General features: G+C 42.8%; 1 protein-coding gene across 1 annotated transcript; it reads right to left on the reverse strand.

Annotated features, from left to right (window-relative positions):
• Nucleotides 1-859: 859 nt before the first annotated feature.
• On the reverse strand, nt 860-20,637 carry NLRP8 (NLR family pyrin domain containing 8). The gene is given in 13 exon segments (XM_049622266.1): nt 860-1,264; nt 4,530-4,704; nt 6,815-6,985; nt 8,220-8,384; nt 11,037-11,204; nt 13,152-13,322; nt 14,144-14,153; nt 15,038-15,072; nt 15,675-16,238; nt 16,240-17,121; nt 17,123-17,219; nt 19,098-19,172; nt 20,346-20,637. Coding segments are annotated over 13 exon segments (2,979 nt in total). The 3' UTR covers nt 860-1,090.
• Nucleotides 20,638-27,284: the final 6,647 nt, after the last annotated feature.

Genomic DNA, 27,284 nt, shown 5'->3' on the forward strand with positions numbered 1-27,284 from the left:
CCAGCCTTGTCATTGTCTCTGCTGCGTAGTTCTGCTTCGTCTCCCTGTGAAGGACAAGAATCAGGCTTTGTTGTCTCACATTTGGTGTGCATGTGTATGTGTGTTCCTAGAAACGTACACAGAACCTTGAAGACAGAAGTGCACCACCCTGGAGACCACTCTGTTCCCATGCTGCAAACCAAGACCAGACTACTGCTCTGGAGAGTCAGGGATGGTGGCCGAGGTCCTCCGTCCAACCACTTGCTAAGTGTGGTCAGCAGCCTCAGATGGCCCAGTGATTCTGCCCTGTTATTCTCACTCTGATGGAGTCTCCTCCCTTCTTGGGCTATGGTTGGTCTGTGTCACCAGCAGAATAGGGCAGGAATGATGGATGCCACTTTCAACTGAAGAGATCAAAGACTGAGGTCTTTTTTTGGGTGTCCTCTGTCTCTCACTTGTTCTGGAGGAAGCCAGCTGCATCGTCATGAGCAGCCGTACAGAGAGTAATCGAGGCCTCCTGCCAACAGCCACATGGGTGAGCATAGAAATCACTCTTCTAAGTCTCCATCATACCCCGTCAGTGAAGACCATGAGCTAGAACTACCCAGCCAAAACGCTCCCATTGTTCTGACCCTTGGAAATGTTACAAGAAAATTAACGTGTGTTGCCTTAAGGGATTGAGCTTTGCAGTAATTTGTTACCGAGCAATAGATAATGAAAACTCCAGATACCCTTACAACCTCCACCCAGAATCCACCGCTGACTGAGAACGCTGTGGCGTCACATCTCCATGGAGGAAGCTGCCATCCCAGTTCACAGATGGGGAAACTGAGACTCAGAGAGGTAAAGGAACTTGTTCACAGTCATATGGCTGGTAAGTGGTGACTAACTCAGTTAACACAAGGAGGGAAGGTGAAGGACAGAAGGAAGTTAAAATCCGACAGGAGAGTGCAGGCCAATGTTCCCAACAGGCACCAGGAAAATATAAATCCCCAGGAAATGAGAGGAAAATCAGCAACAGCTGCAATAGCTTTTTAGGTCCAGAGTTTCCCTCTTGTCCAGGAGCTTTGCTTGGGCTGTTGTTTTTCTGCACAGGGAACCCAACAGAGACTTACAAAACAGCCCTCGCTTTCCACTTGCGCTGCTGAAAAGCCTCCTGCAGGAGCAGTATGCCCCTGCACCCGATGTCATTCTTGCTCACGTCCAGGTATCTCAGGCTCTGGTTGTGGAGGAACATGGAGGCCATAGCCTGGCAACAGACACAGGTGAACAGGCACCTTTCCAACTTGTGGGGTGGAAGCAGACAATAGACAAGTGGCCACGCCCCACATCGGAGAGCTCAGCCAATCCGAATCCTGGAAATCACACCCCCTAGAATGAGGCATTTCCTTCCAATAAGTACGTGCTACAGATGCGTCAGTTTTTTCTTGTAGTTTAGGATGGCTGTCCAGGGTAGGCTATAAAAGTCCTAACTCCAAGAAGTGAGGAGCCACACAATCTCTTTTAGAAATTGATTGTCACTGTGCATTAGCTTTGTTCATTCAAAAAATATTTATTTAGCACCACCTGTGTACCAAGGCACACACCCATGAAGAAAACAGCATCCCTGGCTTCCTGGAACTCATAGTTGATTGGGGGTGGTGGGGGGCAGGCAGGTCACCAGATAAATATATGCAAAGAGCATGGTTTCAGTATTCTAGAAAGATACCTTTGCCCTCACAGGCAGTGTTCATGGCAAAAGGGAGAGACAGGTCCAGAAAGGAGCTGAGTCACAGAAGTGCTGTGTATCATAAATTCAGAACAGGCATATAAGAGGAAGTGGTGCGTGGGTGAGCGAAAGGTACAAGAAGGGGGTGGTTTTGGCTCCCATCTTTGAACAAGGAGTACAATCTCCCCAGGAGCAAGGCTATTATAAGCAGTGCAGAGCAGACATAACAGAGGAGGCCTTGGGATCCCTGTGTCTCCTACTTGTGGACTGTTTGCTTTCATTCTGAGTGCTTGCCTCCCCTGCCCTGTGCATCTCTGCTAGCCCATAAATGACAAGCTGGGAGCTGCTGCCCAAGCCAAAACTACAAGGGCATCACTCAGCTTTGCCTTAGTTTACAAAGGCCCTGACTTTCTTTCTGTCAGGTAGGTCCCTGGTCCTCCCTGTGCACACCAGCCAAAAAGTTCCCTAACCTCATTTAGAGTCACTTAAATCATTTCCTTTTGACAGAAGGAGGCAAGTCATTCTAAATTAATTATTTTTTAAAAGCTTTTATTTTTTATTAAATAAAAAAATGTTTATTTCTTTTTGAGAGAGTGTGTGGGAGCAGGGGAGGGGCAGAGAGAGAGGGAGACACAGAGTCTGAAGCAGGCTCTAGGCTCTGAGCTGTCAGCACAGAGCCGGACGTGGGGCTTGAACTCACAAACTGTGAGATCATGGCCTGAGCTGAAGTCGGATGCTAAACCGACTGAGCCACCCAGATGCCCCCAGATTGTATTTTTAACTAATCTCCATACCCAATGTTGGGCTCTAACATACAATCCTGAGATCAAGAGCTGCAAAGCATCCCTAAAATAATTCTAATTATAAATAAGACGCACAGGTATGTGAGGACTGTTTTTAAAATGAAAAGAATAAGCAATAGAAGTCTGGGTTCTTCTTGGGAAAAATAAAGATGTCGATGGCTTTTCTACAAGACTAGAATTCTATAGAATGAAATCTAGGGGATTTTTAGATCAAGAAGAGGGAGGGAGGGGAGGGTGGGTGATGGGTATTGAGGAGGGCACCTTTTGGGATGAGCACTGGGTGTTGTATGGAAACCAATTTGACAATAAATTTCATATATTAAAAAAAAAAAAGAAGTTTGGGATACAGAGGGGTCTATGAATTTCATACTCAGCCAGGTTACTGCTCATCAGTGAAAAGTAGTAGATTTTGAAAAGTAGTCTCACACAAGCAAAGGCTTAGAGAACACTACATAAATGCTCATCTGGAAATTTATTTCATTCTTTTTGTTTGTTCATTTGTTTTTCAAGTTTGTTTGTTTATTTATTTATTATTGTTTTTAATATTAAATTTATTGCCAAATTGGTTTCCATACAACACCCAGTGCTCATCCCAACAGGTGCCCTCCTCAATGCCCATCAGCCACTATTTCATCCTTGAAAATGTATTTCACTCAATTTAAGAGATAAATCAGTATTTAAAACCCAAGATTAAATTTCTGGAGAAAAACAATCATGAGCTGGGGCACTTGGCTGGCTCAGTTGGTGGAGCATGCAACTCTTGATCTTGAGGTTGTGAGTTTGAGCCCCACATTGGATGTAGAGATTACTTAAAATAAAAAATCTTTAAAAAATGAAAAAGAATCATGAGCTACAATGAACAATGAAATTTTTTTTTACTGGCTAATTATCAACAAAAGTGAAATCCATTATCAGGATATCCTAAGAAATTAGAGATGTAGGGGAAGCTGGGTGGGATAGTTGATTAAGCGTCTGACTCTTGATTTTGGCCCAGGTCATGATCTCATGGTTTGTGAGATAGAGACCCAAGTCAGGCTCCATGCTGAACATGGATCCTGCTTAAGATTCTCTCTCTCCCTCTCTCTACTCCTCCCCCTCTCTCTCTAAAATAAAAAGAAAGAAAGAAATTAGAGATGTAACATAAAACAATGATTTTAATGATCTAGACTTAAAACCTAAATTATACTAATAGAGAACAGATTATGTGGGCAGAAAAGAGGCAAAGCACTTTCACCCATATCCACTGATCACCAGAGAAGAGACGTTTCCAAATCTTTTCCAAATACTTAATTTAACCACAATACTCATTAAAAATAGGATGAATCTTGCCAAATCTTTGGCTAGTGTGCATGTTAGCATAGAGACCATTTAGGAGAAGAAGAAGAAAAAATATATATGTAAAGAAAAGAATTTATAAGTACAAAAGTTGATTTCAGAAGGCCAACTATCTCAGGCATCAGTCCACAGCCAACAAATACACTTTCTTTTACTGGATGGAAGACTGTTTCCTAGAACATTGGTACTCCAAGTGTACCATGCCAGGGAACCACTTGGGCATGCTGGTCAAAGAGAGCCCGCCTCCAGAGCACCACGCGACCCAGCAGCCCTACTTCTGTGTACTCAACCAAAGGAGCTGGAACCAGGATCTCCAAGAGATACCTGCGCCTCATTCCCTGCAGCATTACTCATGATAGCTACCCTCCGGAAACAGCCTGCATGCCCACCAGCAGATGAATGGATAAAGAAAACATGGTGTTTACACACAATGGTATATTACTCAGCTGCAAGAAAGAAGGAAATCCCACCATTTGTGATGTCAGAGATGCACCTTGCCATAGTTATGCTGAACAAAACAAAACAGACCAAGAAAGACCAACACTGCAATAATTTCTAACGACTCCCCAGATGAACAAGTTCCCAGTCTGAGGAACCACCTTCAGAACCACTGCACACAAGCTTCCTGGAAGACCTGGATCCTGCATTCCACTAAGAATTTTACAGACCATTGTCCTCATTGCAAAGGAGGGGATGGGGGTAACTTACTCCAGAATCTGGAGGACAGACTCAGGATTCTCGAGGGCCTCAAAGAGCAGGATAACACCATCGTCCTTCAGACTGTTAAAACCCAGGTCCAGGCTTCTCAAATTTTTATTTTTATCCAGAGCAGAGGCCATTTCCTGACAGCACTCGGAGGTCAGGTTACAGTTTCTCAGCCTGCAAAGGAACACATGTCAAGAAAACCAATGAAACACCCTTAGATTTTATTTGGATAAAATAAAAACCCGCTTTTTTTTGGATATAACATCAAGATATTATTATCATGCTGTATCATTCACCAATTTAGATTGTACAAATCAACGTCATTTAGTATATTTACAAAGGTGCACGTTTGCCACAATTTTAGGATATTTTCAGTACCCCAAAAAGGAACACCCTGTACCCTTTTAATTCCCAGATTCTTCCCCCAGCCACCCCCCCCCCCCCAGTCTAGCAACTGCTGTCTGGATATTAATCTGAAGGAAGTGAGATCAGGATCTCAAAAAGAAATATGGCATCTTTCATTTACCATAATATTTTCACGATTCATCCATATTGTAGCATGTGTCAATATGTCATTCCTTTTTACGGTTGAATAATATTCCATCATATGGATGCACCGACCCTTCTTCATTCACACATCAGCTTATAAACACTAGGGTTGTTTCCACTTTTTGGCTATTGTAAATAATGCCCCATGAGCATCGGTGTACAATTTTTGGTGCGGATGTACGTTTTTTATTTCTGTCGTGTGTATACCTGTGAGTGGAATTGCTGACTCATGTGTTAGGTCTAGATTTAACTTTTTGAGGAGCAGCTAGACCATTTTCCAAAGCAGCTGTACCATTTTCTGCTTCTTTTTGGGGAAGCTGAAAGTGTAATGGGTTCAGGGGGTATTTTGTGCCACTCTCTCATTTCTGGTTTTATGAGCTAGAAAATTTATGGTTGAAGACCATCTGAGTTTATTTTCTATTAATAATAGACAAAAGCACTGTGCATTGGTGCTCTGAGACTAATTTCAACATGTGTGGGGTGGTCTTGCACACTAATAAACAATTCTTAGACGTCAATAGGGTCCAAGAATTCAACTCACTTCTGATACCGTCTACAGATCATCAGATTGTACAGGTTAAGGGCTCAGTCCTGCAAGACTGCTTCCCCTACATCATCCCCTCCCTAGATACCAGCCACGAGCCCAGACTATTACCTATGCTTCTGAACAGTGGGTTATAAACTGAAGGTTCCAGTGCCTTCTTCCAACCTAGGAGGCCAATCACCTGTTACCCGTGCTTCTGATCGACTGACTATAGATCAGAGGTTCCTATGACCCCCTCCTTGGATTTGATTAATTTGCCAGAGCGGCTCACAGAACTCAGGAAACCCATTTACTCATTACATTACCATTTTATTATAAAAGGTTAGAACTCAAGAACAGCAGACGGGAGAGGTGTGTAGGGCCAGGCATGGAGAAAGGATGTGGGGGGTTCCATGTCCTCTCCAGGTGTGCCTTTCTTCCCACATCTGAACGTGTTCATCCACCCAGAAGCTCTCAGATCCCATCCTTTGGGGTTTTTATGAGGCTTCATTATGTAGGCATGATTAATTAAATCATTGGCTATGGGTGGCTGGTTCCACCTGCCTCTCCTCTTCTCTCTTCTCCCCAGAGGTCAGGGCATAGGACTTAAAGTTCTAACCCACTCATCACAAGGCTGGTCCTTGGGGCAGCAAGCCTCCATCCTTAGGAACTTTCCACAAACCACCTCATTAACATAATAAAAGATGCCTTTATGGCTCTCACCACTTAGGTATTTCCAAGGGCTTGGGGACCTCTGTGCCAGAAATAGGGACGAAGACCAAATACATATTTTTTATGTTATAAGTCACAGTACCATACATCCTGACACAAGGGAAATCATTTAAAGAATTCATGATGGGGCACCTGGGTGGCTGAGTCAGTTAAGCATCCAACCTCAGCTCAGGTCATGTTCTCACGGTTCGTGAGTTTGAGCCCCATGTCAGGCTCTATGCTGACAGCTCAGAGCCTGGAGCCTGCTTCTGATTCTGTGTCTCCCTCTCTCTCTGCCCCTCCTCTGCTCATGCCTCTGTCTCTCTCTGTCTCTTAAAAATAAATAAACATAAAAATTTTTTAAAAAGAATTTATGATAGAGATCAGTGCACACACACACACACACACACACACACACACACAGTCATGCACACATGCACGGCTACCTCAATCACTCTGTTATACTCCAGGCAGTCTCAAACAAGACATTCTGGGACTCACACCAGCCTCTGTAGAGGGCACAAAGAGTGCTGTAAGGCACTGCAAAGCTGTTTTGCTCCTTCGTCTTTCAAGGCATTTTCTGCCAAACTCAGATGGGTCAGGTTCTCGTTTCTCTTGAGGGAAGAAGTAAGACTTGTACAAGAAAGCAGTGTGAGGTCACAGTTCTCCAACCTGTTGGGCAGAAAGACACAGATGGGATGCAATTTCATTCATGTGCATGTCCCAAACTGAGAGAGGAACATGGCCATCTGGAGTGTCCTTTTCAGTGTGAAAGTGTCATCACACCTCTGTAACCACCCCTTAGGGCTTCCGAGTCCTAAAGGAGAGGTTATCAGCCTTCCTGTGAGGCTAGGGGAGTGGAGGAGATGTGGGTCAGGAAAACAGCAATAGGGATTTACAAGGATGGGAAAGAGACCACCAATGACTAAACAATACATAATGGGCACCGGGGTGGCCCGGGAGAGACAGCCCTTCACAAGCTTCAAAAATGTATGCTTAAAAGAGATGCATTTTAAAGACATGAGCAGGTATTCATAGTCTGCTGTGAATAGTAAGGTCATGAAAACATTCTCATAGTAATAAAGGAAATACAAGTGAGAACAATGAGGTACCACCTCCTGTTCGGCAGACTGGCAAAAAACAGTAAGGAGAAGACAGATGGACGGTAACAGCAGTGGACGAGGGACTGGAGTTCTGGGAACTGGTGGCTACCTGCTGGAGAGGCTGCAAACGGGTGCAGAGATGCTGGAAACAAGCAGGTAAAATGGAACACAGACGCTGTCCATGACCCAGAGATCCTACTGCTGGAGCATTCATCACAGTGTGTGTGTGTGTGTGTGTGTGTGTGTGTGTGTGTGTGTGTACAGCCCAAACCTCAGCGGCCAGCAGATGGTGCATATTCACACACACGTGATCATCCAGTAGTGAAGGTGAATAGATTTCCAAAACCACTGAGCACGAAAGTGTCGGTTGATCAGAAAAAGAACACATACTAAGCTGAGGCCACTTATGTGAAATTCAAAGCCATGAAAAACTGTGTGGTGCTCAGTTTAAGAATACATGTGTGGGGGGCCTGATCAGCCCAATTCGAGGTGGCTATCATGAGGTGGGGGAGGGGGGCAGGAATCAATACAATTAGTGAGGAAGGAAAATAATACTGGTGAGCCTCTAGTTCATAAACTAGATGACAGATATATCAGGCTCACTATAATTATGTATTCCAGGGTCTTGGGTATAAATGTGTACTTTTATGGAGACATTCTTGGTCTGTTCTCAGCTTTTCATGGACCCGTCTATGTAATTATATCAGTCACCAGACTTAAGTTGGCACACATTCCCCCATGACTGCTTTTCTCCCAGAAGCACTCAGTTCACCACACAAATGAACAGCAGTCATGACAATAACAGAAAGATTTATGACAGCCTCTCCAGCTGGGCCATGGACAGGTAATATTCCCCAAATGTCTCCAGGTAGCTACTTCCTAATATTAGTGTCTTTGAGTGTATGTTACTTCTGAGATGCCTGGCAATATCAATCCAACTTTTAGGGTTAAGTGAGCAGTCTTCCAGGCTACGGAGGCCACAGAAAAATGCCCAGCCTGAACCCCTGGGGAAAATGGTACCCGTGTAGACACATAGATCCCATGAGCCGTCTCACATCCTTGTTTTTCACACAGAGTGACTCCAGGGGTTACTTCCATCCTTTCCAGCAGGAAAGCTTCAGCACTTGGGGTCAGACCCAACTGGCATGGTCTTGCAACTGGGCTCTAACTATGAAGCAGGGACTCAATTCAGCCCTTGAAATACAGCTTCTTTTTACAGTCATCTGACAAGCAATCTTCAAGATGAAGGACTGAGATTTCAGTCATGTGAGACAAGTCTTCCCATGTCACGCACTTGCCATCTTGCCAAGCTAGGTTTCCATCTCAAGTCGACCGCTAGCAAACTACTGTGCTGCCCTACCTCCAGTCTGGCCACCTGAGCCTGGTTCCGTTAAATGTCGAGATTATCCAGGCTCCACTCAGCTCTGACGGGTGTGAAGGAGCAGAGCTGGCAGATGGAAACAAGAGACTGCTCAAGTTGTGTCGGTTCAGCGTCACACACAGAGAGACTGGTCGGGATGCTGAGCACTTGGGTGCTGGTAGATGTTCAGCCATTAACTCTGGAGAACAAAAACCCTGATGTGCAGTGTCTACCAATGTCTAGTGTGAATGCCCCCACAGTGGCTGATTTCAAGCTACCAATGTCAAGTTGTGGGACGCACAGTTGGGGAGAGACGTGCAGGAGCACCCCACCACACAAATGCAACAACCTCAGAAACACATACTGGGAGTTGGCAAACTATGGCCATGGGCTAAGTCTGGCTGGCCACCTGGTTTCGTACAGCCTGTGAACTAAGAATTTAGAAAACTTTTTAGGGGCGCCTGGGTGGTTCAGTTGTTAAGTGTCTGACTCTTGATTTTGGCTCAGGTCATGATCTCACATCATGAGTTTGAGACCCATGTCAGGCTCTGCGTTGGCAGCTTGGAGCCTGCTTAGGATTCTCTCTCTTTACCCCTCTCCCCGCCTCAAAATACATAAACATTAAAAAAAAAATTTTAATGGTGAAAAAAGATCAAAGAACAATACTTTGTGGCACATGGAAATTAAATGAAATTCAAATCCTGTGCCCACAATAAATATTAGTAAATTATATAGTGAATAGAGTTATTAATAAATTTTTAATAAATTATTAATAATAGCTATTAATAACTTGTATTATTCACAGATGCTTAACAAATTAATAATAATACAGTTTTATTGAACATAGCCATACCTATTCATTTACATATTGGCCATGGAAACTTTAGACCTATAACGGCAGAGTTGAAAAGTCATGACAAAAGACTGTATGGCCCACAAAGCTGAAAATACTTATCTGGACCTTTATAGAAAAAGTTTGCTGAATGCTGGCATCAATAATAGTATAGTAAAGAAATTAGGAGGTGATGAATTTTGATAATCTATTATTCTTTTTTCTTTTTTTCTTTTTTTGGTGGGCTCTATGCCCAATATGGGGCTTGAACTCACCCCACATGCTTTACTGACTGAACCAGCCATGTGCCCCTAAATTTGTTTTTTTCATATAGTTTATTTAATTGTAAGTCTGTATAACTTTGTAATAATGGCGTTTGAAAATCATGCATAGAAACTAGAGCCCAGCTGGTTTTTCTTTTCTAGTGCCATGCTAACTGCTCTTAACAGGACAAGGTAACATTCGTCGTAAGGTGTATGTAACCCAATGTGAACTGCATCGTCTAAAGTGTTAGCCATCAAGTAAGACCAAATGTTTCTGTCACTGAAGTGTTCTGAACTATACCTTGATGCTTAAAAGCAAAATCTTGGCTAGAACAACCTTCACCTCCTAGGATCTATTTTTTAAATCTTCTGTCCCCTGTGGTTATCAACTGCATGTACCAGGCCTCCAGAAACTAGTATGTTAAACTGAACCAACTTGATGGGAATGACTATAGGGCTTGTTTTCCAAAGAAGAGCATCGTTTAGAGTAGCGAAATTATAAGCCTGCTTTAGGCATGTTGTAAAGCTGTTGGAGAAGTAACTCCTCAAGTTTTGTGAGTGGAAATGTAGTTCTCAAGTCACACTATGCTTTAAGAGGTTGTAACAAATATAAACAAATTAAAAAAAAGAAAGAAAGAAAATCAGCTCACAAAACTCCTGTGTTCTTTGAAATCACCTCTTGCAAGCCAGTATGAGGGGAGTCAAGCTCACCACTGGAGGCTCTAGTCTTGTATCTTAGACATATCTAGGATATGGTCAAATTGTAGAGTGTGAAAAGTTGAGTGAAAGTTAGAACCAGGGAGTAGAATGTTGGTTGCCAAGGTCAGGAGTGTAGCGGTAAGGGGGAGAAGATGGTCTTTGGGTTGTAAGATGTGTGAATTGTGGGGATCTAACATACAGCTGTAGTTAACAGCACCGTATTATATACTTGAAATTTGCCAAGAGAGGAGATCTTAAATGTTCCTTCCCCCAAATGGTAACTAGGTGAGGTTGATGGTGATGATTATTTCTCAACGTGTGTGTATATCAAATCATCATGTTGTACACCTTGGAAAAAAAAAAAAAACAACAACTAGATCGAAAGAAAGATGGCAGGCAGACCACACATGTAATCCCACCTCCGGAAAACCAGTCTGGGTCTCTCTCAATCCCAGGCTTGTCTTACCTGAGACGCTGTAGATAACACTGTGGGTACTTCAAGGCTGTGCACAGAAACTCCATGGTCTCACATCTCACTTCTGTGCCTTGTATTTCCAAGTGTCTCATATACCAGTTTTCAATCAAAACTTGGAAGAAGTCTTCATTCAACATGGAGGGATTCACATGTCTAAAGCTGGAGAAGTAAGCAGCGCCTAGTTACAAGATCTTATCGGCTAATTAGTTCTTTTTACAAAAACAGCTTTACTGAGGTATAAATGATATATCAGTAAACACATATATCATGTATTTAAGGATTATCATTTGGTGTTGGATATATATATATAATACACTCATGAAATTATTACCACAGTCAAGGTGGCTAATTAGTCCTTCTTATCCTCCAGCTTTATTGAGATGTGATCGACACATAACAATGTATGAGTTAAGGTGCACAATGTGTTGATTTAATACACTAATATATTGAAGAATGGTTGCTGCCTTGGCGTTGGCTAACACCCTCATCCCATTACAAAATTATCATTACTTGTTTTATGATGGGAACGTTGAAGATCAACTCTTGGCAACTTTGGAGTTTACAATACAGTATTGTTGACTACAGTCACAATGCTGTCTTATCAGATCCCCAGAACTTATCTTCTAACTGGAAGTTTGTACTTTTTGACCAACACATGCCCATTTGCTAATCAGTTCTACATTCAATTAGTCTATACACATGTGAGAGCCTTTCTGTGTGGTCCAGGGCTCCGAACCAGGTTGTTCTCAGCTCAGCTTGGCCTCCCTGGTTGGGCAAACTTACATATATCCCTTACCTTCCAAACTTCAGTTTTGAGTCCACGAGAGAGTGAAGGATGCCTTCTCCTTCAGATGGGTATGGGAATTAACATACATGATACCTGTAATTGGTACTGCACGGTGCTTGATGTACAGTAGGCACTCGATAAGTGGGAGCTAATAATAATCGTTATAGTAACAGCAGAGAAAATAGGTCAGATGCTGGCTAGGGGCAATCCCATGATGTCTGGTGGGCTATTTCAAGCAATTTTGAGGAGCTACTGGGTTTCTAGGTATTAAAAAGCACAGGGAGCAAGAACATGGGGTATTGGCTATCAGAACAGACTCTGGAGACAAGATGTCCAGTTTAAATCCATATTTTAAGTACATATCAGCTGTATCATCTTGTGCCTCAGTTCGTTCATCTGTGAAATGGGGAAGCCTACCCCATTTGTATGTTTTTTTAAACAAAAAAAATTTTTTTTTACTATTTATTTATTTTTTGAGAGACAGAGCATGAGCAAGGGAGAGGCAGAGAGAGAGAAGGAGAGACAGAATCGGAAGTAGGCTCCAGGCTTTGAGCTGTCAGCGCCGAGCCTGACACGGGGCTTGAACCCACAAACTATGAGATCATGTCCTGAGCTGAAGTTGGACCTTTAACTGACTGAGGCACCCAGGCGCCCTTCCATTTGTATGTCTTAACGGAAAAGTGACCTCACTGATATGTGGACCTAAAACAACAACAACAACAACAACAACAACAACAACAACAACAACAAACCCTAAAGCTCAGGAAGAGATATGTTTTTGTGGTTGTCAGGCAGGAGGTGGAGGAATTGGGTGAGGGTGGTCAAAAGGTACAAGCTTCCCGGTACTGGGGACATGACGTACAGCCTGATGACTGTGGTTAACACCACTGGCTGGTCTATTTGAAAGTTGCCAAGAGAGCAGATCCTTCTTATCACAAAGAAGAAAAAAATTTAACTTCTAGAAGGTGATGTGTGTATTTTTTTTAATTTTTAAAAATTAAACTAACTCTAGAAGGTAACTCTAGAAGGTGACTCTAGAAGGTGATGTGTGTATTTTTTTAATTTTTAAAACTATTTATTTTTGAGAGAGAGAGAGAGTGCATGAGTAGGGGAGAGGCAGAGAGAGAGGGAGCATTAGTCTGCACACCTTAAACTTACACAGAGCTGTTTGTTCTGCCTCATTACAACTAGAAGGGGGAAAAATATAAACATGGGTGGTTTCTGCAAGTCTATGTGAGCAGAGAAGGGGAAGAAAAACGGGATGGGAAGCAGACTGTTTCCATGGAATTCCCTCCAACCAGGGTCTGTGTTATACGCACATTAGTTTTTCCAGTGGACATCGAGGGTGTCTCAGAGCTGCATGAAGAGCCCTCGCTGAATCAGTCTCCATAAAAGTGTTTGTCACAGCCAGGACTTCCAAACTCGCATGTGTCCAAAACACGGAGCAGAAGTCTCGCCACCAGAGAAAACACTGATTGCTGCTTTCCGGTCTGTGTGCAAGAGACAAAAAACCCCGTGGCTTGTCGTCAGAGATTAAACTTGAGCAAACCCACTTGTAAACCCAGGGCTGGTGTTCCCTTACCTTGGTTGTGATCCACAGACCCCTTTATGACTCCAGTAAGACTCCCTCACTTAAAAAAAAATGCCCAGAAGAACCATTACAAGATTTCGCATTTTATTCCAGGAAGACTTGTAGCCTTAGGTAAAGAAAGGTACCTGTATTTCCCCATGACTTAGAAAGAAAGAGAGTTGCTGTTTTAACCACTTAGGATTTATATGGAGGCAGAGATTAAATTATATCTGCATTCTCTAGTCTTACTCTTTGCTTATAAAACTGTTATTAAAAATTAAAAAAAAAAACCCTGTGTAGGAGAATAAGGGAATATTAGTCTCTTTTGGCATGGTGAGTGCAGGAGAGGAAAATGCATAGCTAGACTCACATGTAATGTAGTGTGGCTCTGGAAACACCTGCTGATTTCCCCCTTCATTTCTCCCCATGCAATCTTTTTCAGAAAGGCTGACCAAGAGGTGCCTATGAGGAATTTTGTTTCATGCTGTTTGTATTAAATAGTTGGAAATAACCCACAAGCATACGAAGGGGGAACTGCTATAATTATCTCCAGTACACCTATTTTTGGGAGACTTTAGTACACCTCGTTAAAGAAGAACCATTAAAGAAAGTGTGCACAGATATTAAAATACTTCTAAGACCGGAGCCCTGGGTGGCTCGGTGGGTTGAGCGTCCGACTTCAGCTCAAGTCATGATCTCACAGCTCGTGGGTTCGAGCCCCGCGTTGGGCTCTGTGCTGACAGCTCGGAGCCTGGAGCCTGCTTCGGATTCTGTGTCTCCCTCTCTCTCTGCCCGTAACCCACTCGCATTCTGTCTCTGTCTCTCTCAAAAATAAATAAACATTAAAATTTTTTAAAAAATATTTCTAAGACCTGTTAGGTGAAAAAAAAGAAAAGTTTGGAATACTTACACTAGCATGTAATTTTTGTTTAAAATAAAATCCCATTAAATAAAGCCATGTACGTTTCATATCCATTTTAAATACAAATACATCAAAATAATACCAACTACGTGTATGGGAGTGGGGAGAGGAATGGATACAGGTAGTCAAAGCATGCAAACCATTTACCATGTTATATATTTGAAAGTCACTAAGAGAGTAGATTGTAAAAGTTCACACACACACACACACACACACACACACACACAAATTGTAACCATGTGAGATGAGTGATATGTTAAGTAACTTTATCATGGTAATCATTTTGCAATGTGTACATATATAAAATCACTACGTTGTATACCTGAAACATATATCAATGTTATATATCAATTATAGCTCCAAAAAAGCTGGGATAAATATACCAACTCTCTTCAAGAACTGCAAACGTTATCAACAGACTCACCAACACAAAGGAAATTTCTCACCTTAAAAAAATTTTTTTTTAGTGTTTCTTTCTTTTTGACAGACACAGAGAGACAGAGTGTGAGCACGGGAAGGGCAGAGAGAGAGAGGGTGACACAGAATCAGAAGCAGGCTCCAGGCTCTGAGTTGTCAGCACAGAGCCTGACGTGGGGCTCAAACTCATGAACTGTGAGATCATGACCTGAGCCAAAATCGGATGCTTAACCGACTGAGCCACCTAGGTGCCCCAAAATGAAATAAAATTGAAAAATGCCATGTCAGGGGGGCACCTGGGTGGCTTGGTAGGTTGAGCCTCCAATTTCAGCTCAGGTCATGATCTCATAGTTTGTGAGTTTGAGCCCTGTGTTGGGCTCTGTGCTGACAGCTGGGAGCCTGGAGCCTGCTTTGCATTGTATGTCTTCTTCTCTTTCTTACCCTTCCCCCCCAAAAAAAACCTCCAAATAAACATTAAAAACATTTTTTTTTTTTAAATGCAGTGCTCAGTAGTCACACGTAGCTAGTGGTTCACTTATTGGATAGTGCATTTCCACTCTCAGAGAAAACTTCCATTGGACAGCACCTCCCTACAGACTAATGAGCTGGAGACACACAGAAGTAGGGGGGACAGATGCAATGTCCCCATGTAGAAGGGGGGGAGGGGATGCAGACTAGAGATAAAGAAGGTAAACAAATCACTTTGCTTCTCCAGGATTCTCCTGGTTTTAGCATGCAAATCTGCATCCTGGGAGCACCTCCTGTCCTGGTTTTAAAATGGAAAGTCCCTTATGTAAGGGACCGCCTCAGGACAGGTGGTCGCCCTGGACGCCGGGAGGACCGCAGGCAAGGTCCCTGGACAGGTCAGGCTGCCCAAGCGGAGAGGAGAGCACTCACTCAGTGGAACGGAGGGATTCTGGGTGGGGTGTGGACACTTGGGTGACGGTCGGGGTGATGGTCAGTTTTAGACACCGCAGGTGTCTACAGTGCTTCAGACAAAAAGCAGACACCTGCATGTCTTTGACCTTGCTGATGGTCAAAGCAGCTTTCTGACAATCATTTAGGATCTGGCTCACAAATGCCTCCTCCTGGATTTCATGCAGACAGTACAATAGCTGTGGGACGCCGTGGTGTGGGGTTGGGGGGCCAAATTCATGTGACAGGGCTGCAACTTTCAACAACTTCTTTCTATTACTCAAGGTCAGCTTGCATCGGAATGACTTCTCCGCGGCTAAAGCGCACGCTTCATTTAAAAGGCCAAATAGGAAAAGCCCCATCTGAGCGAGATAGTTTTTCTTTCTTCCGGGGTAGGCTATCAGGCGTGTGACGTGAACGCTGTCCAACACCTGGAAATTTCTGAGTCTTTGCGGGGAGGAGAGGACGTACCACAAGGCAGCAAAGAATTCCTGGAAGCTCATGAAGGCAAAAGTGTAATGGTCTTGGTCACCTGCAACCCTTTGAAAAATATTCACACGGAGAAAAGTGGCAACGGTGGTGCTCCAGGTCTTTTGGGTCAAACACCCATTTCATGTTCCACATACCCTCTGCAGCCAAGTAACACAGAGCTCTCAGCTGTTCTTGGTGAGTGTTGCTGGGAAGTCCTCCAGCCTTGGTGGGAAATAAGCTAGACAGATACTGGGCGAATAGAGCCGTGGCATTTGGATACATCTGCCTGAGATCTGCTCCTCTCTCCATCTGCTGCCTCAGACAAGAGCACACCATCCAGCAAACCACAGGGACCTGGCACATGGACAAGAGAATCGTGTTTCCCATGACGAAACTCAAGGCTTCATCAGCTTCCCTCTTGTTTCCGAAATAGGTCCTGAAATACTTGCCTCTTTCTGCCATACCAAACCCTGCAAGGGTTATAAAAGAGGGCTGTTTTAGGAAGGGCTTAAGTTTCCTCCGAGACGTGAACCTCAGAGTGATCAGTATAGTGGCTTCAGGAAGCATTCTTTTGCTCAGCAAACTGGTCAGCAGGATAGACCCAGGCAATTTCTGGCTCCAGTCCTCACTCAGGTCAGTTGGTCTATCTGTGAGGGTTAATGTTACCTCCTCAAAGCCATAAAAGAGGAGCAGAAGTTGGTCTGGTTTGGACATAATCTTGGACATGAGAGCTTTTGACCCTGGCCACTTATGGGCAATCAGCTCCGAGAAGCTCTGCTTGTCCACCTGGGCCACTTCCCGGCAATGGATGTAGAAAGCACACCAGAACTTATGGGGGTAGAACTTGTTTTGTGCCCACTCCAACATCACCTTTTTGGCTATGGTTGTTTTTCCAACCCCAGCAACTCCCTGTAGGACCACAGTCATGGGCTGTCTCCCTTGAGGTCTTCTGGGAAAAAACAGACATGGTAAGAACCTCTTGTGTCTCTCTTTCTTGGTAGAAGAAGTCTAGATGGTTCCCAGGCCAAGTGGTCTTGCTACATGTTGTGGAACACTCATCGATCACGTGCAGTTTGTACTCTTGTATTTTATCTAGATGAGCAAGATGGGAGAAATACAGATACAACATCAGGGTTATCTGCGAGAACTAATTGAACAAAAAGAAAACTGACCTTGATGCCTACATCAAGCCCCACAACACACCTGCACACGCCATGCACTTTTCTGGAGAGCACTGCACAATGTTAGAAGCTGCGAGTAAACAGGAGAGTCCACTTGAAGTGGCTTAAACAGAACAAGGGTTGCTTTTTATTAAAGAAATATGGGGAGGGTGGTGTAGAGATGTTGAAATCGGTTTCGTGGTTCTGAAGCTTCAGGGCCAAGTAATATCACATTTCTATGAGCCCATTCTTCATATTTCTTGCCTCATGAATAAGACACTGCTATTGTAGCTATGTTATTGTTATGTAGTGGGTTATGGCATTTGTATTCAAAGCAGAAATAGTGGGGAGGAGGGACATACTAACAGCTCATGTCTACTTTTATCAGTACAAATTCATGAACTCAGGAGATTTTTAATTATATCTTATGGCCTAGAGTTGTCAGATAGTTAACCCCAATTTTAAGGGAGTCTGGAAAAAATATTTCCCTTAGGGCTGGTCACATATTACCCCTAATTGAAACTGGATTCTGTTAGCACATGAGATATGGGGTCAGGAGTTAACAGGATCTGTCACAACCTTCATCCCAACATGTGATTCTCTTTCTTTCTTTCTTTCTTTCTTTCTTTCTTTCTTTCTTTCTTTCTTTCTTTTTCTTTTCTTTCTTTCGTTCTCTCTCACTCTCACTCTCACTCTCACTCTCACTCTCTCTCCCCTCTCCTCAACAGGAAACTTTACAAATTAGACATGCTGTCTGGTACAATTGCATTCCCCCCACAGCCCCAGCTGATGGGTAGAAGGAAGCTTACTATAAGTCCAAGATCTATGGACCTGTTAGCTCTATGAGGGTAAGCCAGTCACAGAATCTCAGCCCCCAGCCTGCCATCTCCAAAATAAAGTAGGGTTTATGACTCTGTCTCAGACTGTGGTGTCAGAACTATAAGCCCTCCAGTGTTTGTTGAACAGGTGAAATCTAACTGTGCTAAGGCTGGAGTTGGGAAACCCACATCCCACTTACTACATGCTTTCATGGCAGATAAGAATGCTGGCCTTGGGCTCTTGGTTCCTTTTGACCTCGTCTCTTCACACAACCTGACTGAGAAGCACAAACTCACTTCGCACAAAAATAATTTGGGTTCTTTGTAGAATCTGACTTCTGATGGCCCAGGATGGTGGAATGAAGAAGAGGACGGAATAAGAGATGCACTGTATTTGTCTGCCTACCAACCGTTCCCATTCTGGCAAGAGCACTACCATGATTCTTTAGGAAAACCTCCTCTTGCAGCCCTCAGTTTGTTAAATTGGGCTGTGGGCCGGTCCTATTACCAAGCTCTCTCTGAAGTTCATGAACCAGTCTTAACCAACCAGAGCATTTCATCACATCATTCATTCATGAGCTTGGGACCTCAGTTCATTAGATGAGTCAGTTCTAGGATGAGTGCTGGAGAAATGAGAAAATACTCCTCTTTCTGCTGATGCTAAGTGGGTACAATGTATGTGTAGGGTAGCTGGTGATCAAGATGGCCACCATGGCAGGAGACACTACTTGAAACTGGGTCCCACAAAAGAAGAGGGAGCTAGAAGGACAGAGCGATGTCTCAAGGATGTAGCTGGGGCCCCTGCCTCCATCTGGGCTGGTGGCTGGACTTTGAGTTATGTGTGTCCCCAACTACTCTTTTATCTTAAGTTCTGATTCATAGAAGAGATGCTGACTTACTCATTTATAATCTGCCCTGCTTCAGGAACTGAGCTTCTCACCCTAACCCACAGCCTATTTTCCTCCAGGCTTTGTCACGATGCCAGCACATACCAGATTCTCTTTCCTCCATATTCACTGGCATTTCTCTTGGGTTTGCATCTGCTGGCTCCAGTCTGGGTAGAATGTCTGGAACAGACGGGGAAGGAGAATATTCCACTGGAATGACTGACAGGACAGGGAAAGCCATGTGGAGGGGATGGGATCTTTCAGGATGGGGGCAACAATTCACCACCTTAGTCCAGGGAGAAGAACATTGTCTTGACCCCATCATGACATTAGGAAGTGAGAAAATGGTGCTGTTTTAGGATGTACTGAGGAAGGTGTTCAAAAACAAATTTATAGCCTAGCCAAACACAGAGGGAGAAATAAACACAAAAACACACACACACGTGTATGTGTATATAAAATATATACAGACTTTAATATATATGTATGTTCACATATAGATGTATTTGTATAAATCTATGTGCAGATTTATATGTATATGAACATAATCATATATATACATGTATACACGTATAGTCATTGATTCTTCTTATTCATGCCATTTATGTTCTATAAAATTACTGTGAACATTCAATTAGCCAATACTGCTCCCATGTGAATACAGAGATAACTTCCTATAGCCTCTGTCTACATTTTTGACTCTTCAATCCATATGTTTGTTTTTGTTTAAAGACATCATATTCGACCATGCTATAACTCATGCCTGAATGAAGCTTACCCAACACATGTATTTTCTCTGTAAGGCATGTCCCGACCCTTTTGTGCTTAGGACACCAAATAGCACTCCACCACTATGCTTTGGGGATCAGGTTCAACAGCAATGGCACCAACAAAATACGCAAAAACACACAAAAAGTGGCACTAAATAGATGATGGAAAAGACACTCGTTTGCAGGATGGGAACACAGGTAAGAAGGCAGAGTATTGCTTTGTTCGTCTGCAGTTGGAAACATGTGCATTCAGTTGTCCTCCATCCTGCATGTCTGTAAATGAGCATCAAAGTACCACCATTGTTGATTTCGGAGTTACAAATAAATTTTAGTGAGTAGTCAGATTCACAAACATGGCATCTATAAGTAACGAAGATGGGCTACAGATAGGTCCTAAATAAGCAGTATCTGATTAAGTTTGTTGTTGTTGTTGTTAATATGCTCATATGATGGTCTTTGCCTTTGCACTCAGTCATCAGCTTACTCCACTGTTTGCCTTCTGATTCAGTATGGTTGGCCAGTTAAGCATTTGTTTCTTTAGCACTGAAACCCATCCCCATTTTTATACCAGATTATTACTTACCATTTAGCTCCATCTGTACCTGAAGACACAGTTCTGTCTGGTTCATCTTGGCAAAGATGTCACGAGTCACATCCCAAGCCAGTCGTCCAGGGAAGTACTCCATCAAGAGATGAACCACCTCCCCCCATCTGGCTGTCTTCACCTCGTCCCAGGTGATCTGGACAGAGCCAGGTCTGGGGTTCTCATCCACTAAAAGCTGCTTGAACCTTTGTAGTTCCTCCTTGCTTAAATAGACCATGTACAGCATGACCCCATTTTCAAAAGGGGAGGAGGAGGAGGAGGCAGAGGACATCAAGGATGGGAACAAATAACAAGGAGAGGAAGAAGAGCAGGAGGAAGAGCAGGAAAAAGAGCTAGAATTCTGATTCACATCGCTTATTTTCTCTCGAGACCTAGAACCTCAGTGCCAGTGACAAAGACAACCAATTGGAAGAGAGAACAGACCAGACCTGTGGAGACATGAAAATAGAAGAAAATGAAAACTCACCCAAGAGGATAGATTTATCAAATCCATATTTTATAGAGCATACTGTGTACCAGATACTGTCTTTACCTCCTTCCCCCCAAGTTTCTCTGTCCTGTGGAAAAACCCGGGGGCACATCCAGTGCTCAGGCTTAGTGTTTAGACTCAAATCCACTTGGTTGTTTTTATTCTCAATGCCACATATTGGCAAGGTGACTGGCCAAATTACAGGATCTCTCTGTGCCTCTTTTCTCACCTTTGATCTTGGGATCAGAGCCTACCTGCTCATGGGGTTGTGAGGATTCTCAAAGAGACAGAGCTACAGGTACATTTGGGATAGTGCCTGGCACATCATAGCCAACACTTATTTGGGGCTTCTATCTATACCTCAGTTATTTTAGAGACTCAATGGGAATGTATAAAAAGCACCTGGAATCAAAGGTGTGTTGTTCCTCTCCATTCATTTCCTCCACTGTCTCATCCTTCTCTTGTCTTCCATCATGGTTATAATGGGAAAGAAGTGGAATGTGGAGAAGAAGAAAGAAAACAATGAAGTCACTGGTGGGAGAGGGGCTTACTTCTTGGTTTACCTGCTGCTCACATACCATTACTTCTCTGAGTTATTTTTGTCACCACATTTTAATTCTCATCCCCATCACCTGAGAACTTCCTGCATATGTCCTTTAAGTCATTATGTATTTAAGTCACCAAAGTTTTATCACCTTCAATTAATTCACTGCAATGGTTCTGGATAATTGTAAGTTCCCTGTGGATGACAACTTCCCCTTAAATTAGCACTCAACCTTCACCTCCACTCTTGGATTCTGTCAATTCCTGATATGCGAGCAAAAACGCCTACATTAAGGAAAAAAAAAAAAGATTTCAAACAACCCAACTTTACACTTCAAGGAACTAGAAAGAACAAACTAAGCCCAAAGTTAGCAGAAGGAAGGAAATAGTAAAGTTCAGAGAAGAAATAAATGAAACAAAGACCAAAAAGACAGCAGAAAAGATCAATGAAACTAAGAGTTGTTGTTTTCTTTAAAATTTTTTAAATGTTTATTCATTTTTGAGAGAGAGATAGAGTGTGAGTGGGGGAGGGGGCAGAGAGAGAGAGGGAGAGACAGAATCCGAAGCAGGCTCCAGGCTCTGAGCTGACAGCACAGAGCCTGATGTGGGGCTTGAACCCATGAACGGTGAGATCATGACCTGAGCCAAAGTTGGACACTTAACTGACTGAGCCCCCCAGGCACTCCAAAAGTTTTTGTTTTCTTTGAAAAGATCAACAAAATTGACAACCTTTAGCTAGACTAACCATGAAAAGAAAAAGAGAGGGACTCAACATCAGAAACAAAAGAGGAGACATCACAACTGATACCACAGAAATACAAAGGTTCATGAGAGACCACTATCAACAATTACAACTCAAGAAATTGGATAACTAAGAAGAGATGAATACATTTCTAGAAACATACGAACTACCAAGATTGAATCACAAAGAAACAGAAAATATATGAACAGATTATTAACAAGTAAGGAGATAAAATCAGCAACTGAAAACCTTCTCCAGAAGAAAAGGCCAGGACCAGATGGTCTCCCTGGTGAATCCCACCAAACACTGAAAGAAGAATTAACACCAATCTCAAATTCTTCCAAAAATTGAAGAGGAGGGAACACTTCCAAACCCATTTTACAAGACCAGCATTACCCTATTACTTAAACTAGACAAGGACACCACAAGAAAATTACAGGCCAGTATCTGATGAACATAGATGTAAAAATCCTCAAAAATATGGCAAATTGAATTTAACATCACGGTAAAATGATCATATACCACGATCAAAGGGGATTTATCCCTAGGATGCAATAAAGGTTCAACCTAAATCAATAAACGTGATAAAACACATCCACAGAATGAAGTGTAAAACCCATATGATTATTCCAATAGATGCAGAAAAGGCATTTGGAAAGATTCAGTATCATTTCCCAATTAAAAAAACTCTTAGCAAATTAGGCGTGGATGGAAATTACCTCAACATAATAAAGGCCATACATTAAAAGGCACAGCTAACACCACATGCCACCATGAAAAGATAAAAGCTTCTCCTTTAAGATCAGGAACAAGACAAAAATGCTGACTCTCCCACTTCTGTTCAACATAGTACTGGAAGTCCCAGCCAGGAGCAAGAAAAAGCAAGCAAAAGGTATCCAAATGAGGAAGAAGTAAAATTATCTCTGTTTGCAGACAACATGATCTTACAAATAGAAAATTCTGAAGACTCCACCAAAAACTACTAGAAATAACAGACAAATTGAATTAAGGTGCAGAGTACAAAACAAATACACAAAAATCAGTTGTGTTTCTATATATTAAGAATGAAATACCCGGAAAAGAAATTCAATAAACAATTCTGTTAACAATAGCATCATAAAGAATAAAATATGTGGATACAGATTTCATCCAACAGGTACAAGATCTGTATGCTGAAAACTGTATGACATTGATAAAAAAAATCGAAAACACAAATACATGAAAGGACATCCCATGCGCTTGGATTGGAAGAATTAATATTGTTAAATGTCCACACTGCCCAAATGCATTGCAATCCCTATCATAATTCCAATGGCATTTTCTACAGAAATAGAAATAGCAATCCTAAAATTTGTGTGGAGCCACACAAAATACCCTGGATAGCTAATACATTCTTGACAAAGAAAAACAAAGTTGGAGGCATCACACTTCTCAATTTCAAGCCATATTACAAAGCTATAGTAATCAAAACAGCATGGTACTCGTGTAAAAACAGATACAGAGACCAATGGAACAGAATCAAGAGTCTAGAAATAAATCCATGCATATATGGTCAACTGATAATTGAAAATGGAGCCAAGAATATTCCATGGGGAAAGAATAATCCCTTCAATAAATGTTGGGAAAACTGGATACCCACATGCAAAACAATGAAGTTGGACCCTTATCTTACACCATATGCAAAAATTAGCTCTATATGGATCAAAGATGTAAATGTATTACCTGAAACTGTAAAGCTCTGAGAAGACAACATATGAGAAATTCTCCTTAATATTAATCTTGGCAATGATTTTTGGGGTGTAACACCAAAAACCTAGGCAACAAAACAAAAATAAACAAGTGGGACTATATCAAACCCAAAAGCTTCTGTGCAGTAAACAATTGACAAAAAGAAAAGGCAGCCTACGGAATGGGTGAAAATATTTGAAGATAAGGATTAATATCCAAAATATATAAAGAACTCATAAAACTCAACAACGAGGTACCAAAACCAAAACAAACCACCAAACAGCAACAACAACAACAAAAACCAAAACCCCATTAAAATGGGCAATGGACCTAAGTACACATTTTTTTCCAAAAAAAATGTACCAATGGCCAAAAAGTATGTGAAAAGATCCTCAACATCACTACTCACTAGGGAAATGCTAACAAACCATGAGATAGTCTCTCACACCTGTGAAGATGATTATTCTCAGAAAGATAAAAGACAGCATGGGTTGGTGAGGAGGTGGAGAAAAGGGAACCCCAGTGCCCTGCTGGTGAGAATGTCAACTTGATGCAGCCACTGTGGAGAACAGTATGGAGGCTCCTCAAAAAATTAAAAATAGAACTACTTTATGATCCAGCAATCCCACTTGTGGGTATACATCCAAAGAAAATGAAATCAGTATCTCAAAGACCTATTTGTACCCACATGTTCGCTATTGCCAAGATACGGAAAAAATCCAAGTGCCTATGGATGGGCAAATGGATGAAGAAAATGTGGTAAATGCACAATGGATTAGTATTCAACCATTAAAAAGAAGGAAGTCCTGCCATTTGCAATTTGCAACAATATGAATGAATCTGGAGGACATTCTACTAAGTAAAATAAACCAGAAACAAAGGTAAAGACTATGATCTCACTTATCTGTGGAATCTAGAGTGTTGAACTCATAAAACCAGAGAGTATAGAATGGGAGGGGGGTTGCCTGGGTTTGGGCTTAGAGAAAATGGGGAGACGTTGGTCAAAGGGAACGAACTTTCAGTTACAAGATGAATACGTTCTGGGGAATCTAATGCACAGCATGGTGACCACAGTCTATCACATACATCCTGTCTCCTCCATTTTACAAAGGAGAAAAAGGAGATTTATGTGGGTTAACTAAATTCAGCCAAAGCCATGACAGAAACCAGCGACTGGAGCCATGCGTCATTCCCAGCCCCATACGCCGAGCCACGTGGCTGAACTGACAAATATCTTTATCAATAAGGAATATTTGGGGAGAGGTGGGGTCAAAGAATTCCTGGGGCGCCTGGGTGGCTCGGTCGGTTGGGCTTCCGACTTCGGCTCAGGTCATGATCTTACAGTCCGTGAGTTCGAGCCCCGCGTCAGGCTCTGTGCTGACAGCTCGGAGCCTGGAGCCTGTTTCAGATTCTGTGTCTCCCTCTCTCTCTGTCCCTCCCCTGCTCATGCTCTGTCTCTCTCTGTCTCAAAAATAAATAAAAACATTAAAAAAAAAAAGAATTCCTTAATCTTAGCTGCCTCCTGTACTTCTCTGTGCCTCATTCTTTCTCCTTTGTGATGACAGCTTTCTTGATTTTTTAGAAAAATTGTATCAGCTAATGGCTGCTGTGGACCTCTGAGCCCCGGACGACCCATTGATATTTCCTTCAGGCTCAGCATTGTGCTAGCTCTCAGACACTGAGAGCTGGGGAAAGAAAGGCTGGGAATTTAGGACTTTACTTCAGGAGCAGGAAGACTGGGTTACTGAGATTGGTAAGGATTTTTATCAATGAAGCAGAGCTGGTCATTTTCAAAGGTGAATCTCTAGCTTTGCTTTACATCTTTAATACTGGCCAGCTGGACTTGGTGAGCTCAAGTGTCTGTCACTGTAACTCTAAGAACGTGAGATGATGCAGAAAATAGGGGGAGAGGGAAAAAAAAGATGACACTCACCCCAAAGGGAAATAGGTTCCCTAGCTCCTTCCTGTCAAATACATCTCCCAAAGCAGAAAGAAAAGTGCTTGGTCTGCCCTGCCCCCAACCCTAATAGGTTCAGGCTCCTGCATTATCATTGTTCGGCAATTCACCACCTTGCAAGCAGTTAGCATCCCTGGTCTGTCCCAGGTAGCGGGCTACCCAGCTTGTTCCCTGCAGGTGCTTTCAACTTGAGGAGAGACTCCCCTACCTCCTCAATTCAGAAGGACAAACAACTTTAGAAAGTTATTGTTTTGGAGAGCTCCGACTCAGAGAGGGCTGACACCTTCGACCGTCCATTCATATGTTGTTTCCCGTTTGCAAGAATCTAGAGCAACTTATGCCATGATCTTGTTCACCTGTCCACCCCCACCCCCACCTGGAGTGTAATTGTACCAAGCAAAGGGAGGATCTTGGTATCACCGGGACCCAATCAAACAAGCCCCATCAAAGACAGACCCAGGGCCAGAGGCTGTAGGAAAATGACATAAATATACATGTTGGTGGTAGCTTTCCCGTTGAGTTGTTCAGGTTTTCTGATATGCGATCAGGTCCTCTGCACATACAGTTTTACCTGTTCCTTTCCAGTTATTATACCTTTCTCCAAGTGGTTCCTGATTTCCAGTTTAAAATTGCTAGTGTAATTTGAAACAATTAGCTAAAATCTTTAACTTAATCCGCTAATACCTCCAAGAACGATATTAAATCATGGCATTAAAACTATCCTGTTTTGTTCCTGACTTCAATGGAAAAGCCTTCGCGTGGAGGATGGAATCGTGTCATCCACGATTCTGGACGCCAGGAGGTGGATCTGGACGCCAGGAGAGGAAACGGTCTCCAGATGTGGCTGCTTCTGTGGTCTTATTGTGAGGCTTCATGGGCTCTTCTTCCTCTTTCACTGTTCTACACGACCTTGCAGATGGTGGGAGAGGCACCTCAATGGCCTTGGCTGGAGTGGAAGACTGTGTTCGCACCAGGAGAGCATGGTTTTTTAATTAGAAACGCACCTGTGCCTCCCTTTCCCAGCTAGTGATGATTTACACCTGGAAGGGAAGGGGTCAGAGATTATGTGTGGCAGCTGGGTCCTGGGTGGCATCTTGACCCCATAAACTAGGAGCTTGGAGAGAGACCTGATAGGCTGTGGAGGGGCCTGAGGGCCAATCACAGAGTGGGGAGGAAATACAGCTGGCTACTTGTTTGAGCTTCCCTGACTCGGGGCCCTGGGAAGTTGCGTGAGATTAGAAGTCTGACAGGTAAGTGATGTCCCCTTTCTCTGTTGCTCCAAACCTTTCCTTCTCTAGCGTCCCTTCCCCTCTTGGCTCCCGCTGGTCTTTATAAAGATCTGCTTCACTAAGGTACGGTTGATGAAAAAAAAAAGCAACCTGCAAATATTAAATACATACAATTTTATGAGTGTGGACACAGGCATACGCTCTCAGAATAATCACCACTGGGGTAATAGATCTGTCCATGACCTCTAAA

Source organism: Panthera uncia (assembly GCF_023721935.1).
Source record: "Panthera uncia isolate 11264 chromosome E2 unlocalized genomic scaffold, Puncia_PCG_1.0 HiC_scaffold_19, whole genome shotgun sequence".
In the NCBI taxonomy this organism is placed as follows: Eukaryota; Metazoa; Chordata; class Mammalia; order Carnivora; family Felidae; genus Panthera; species Panthera uncia.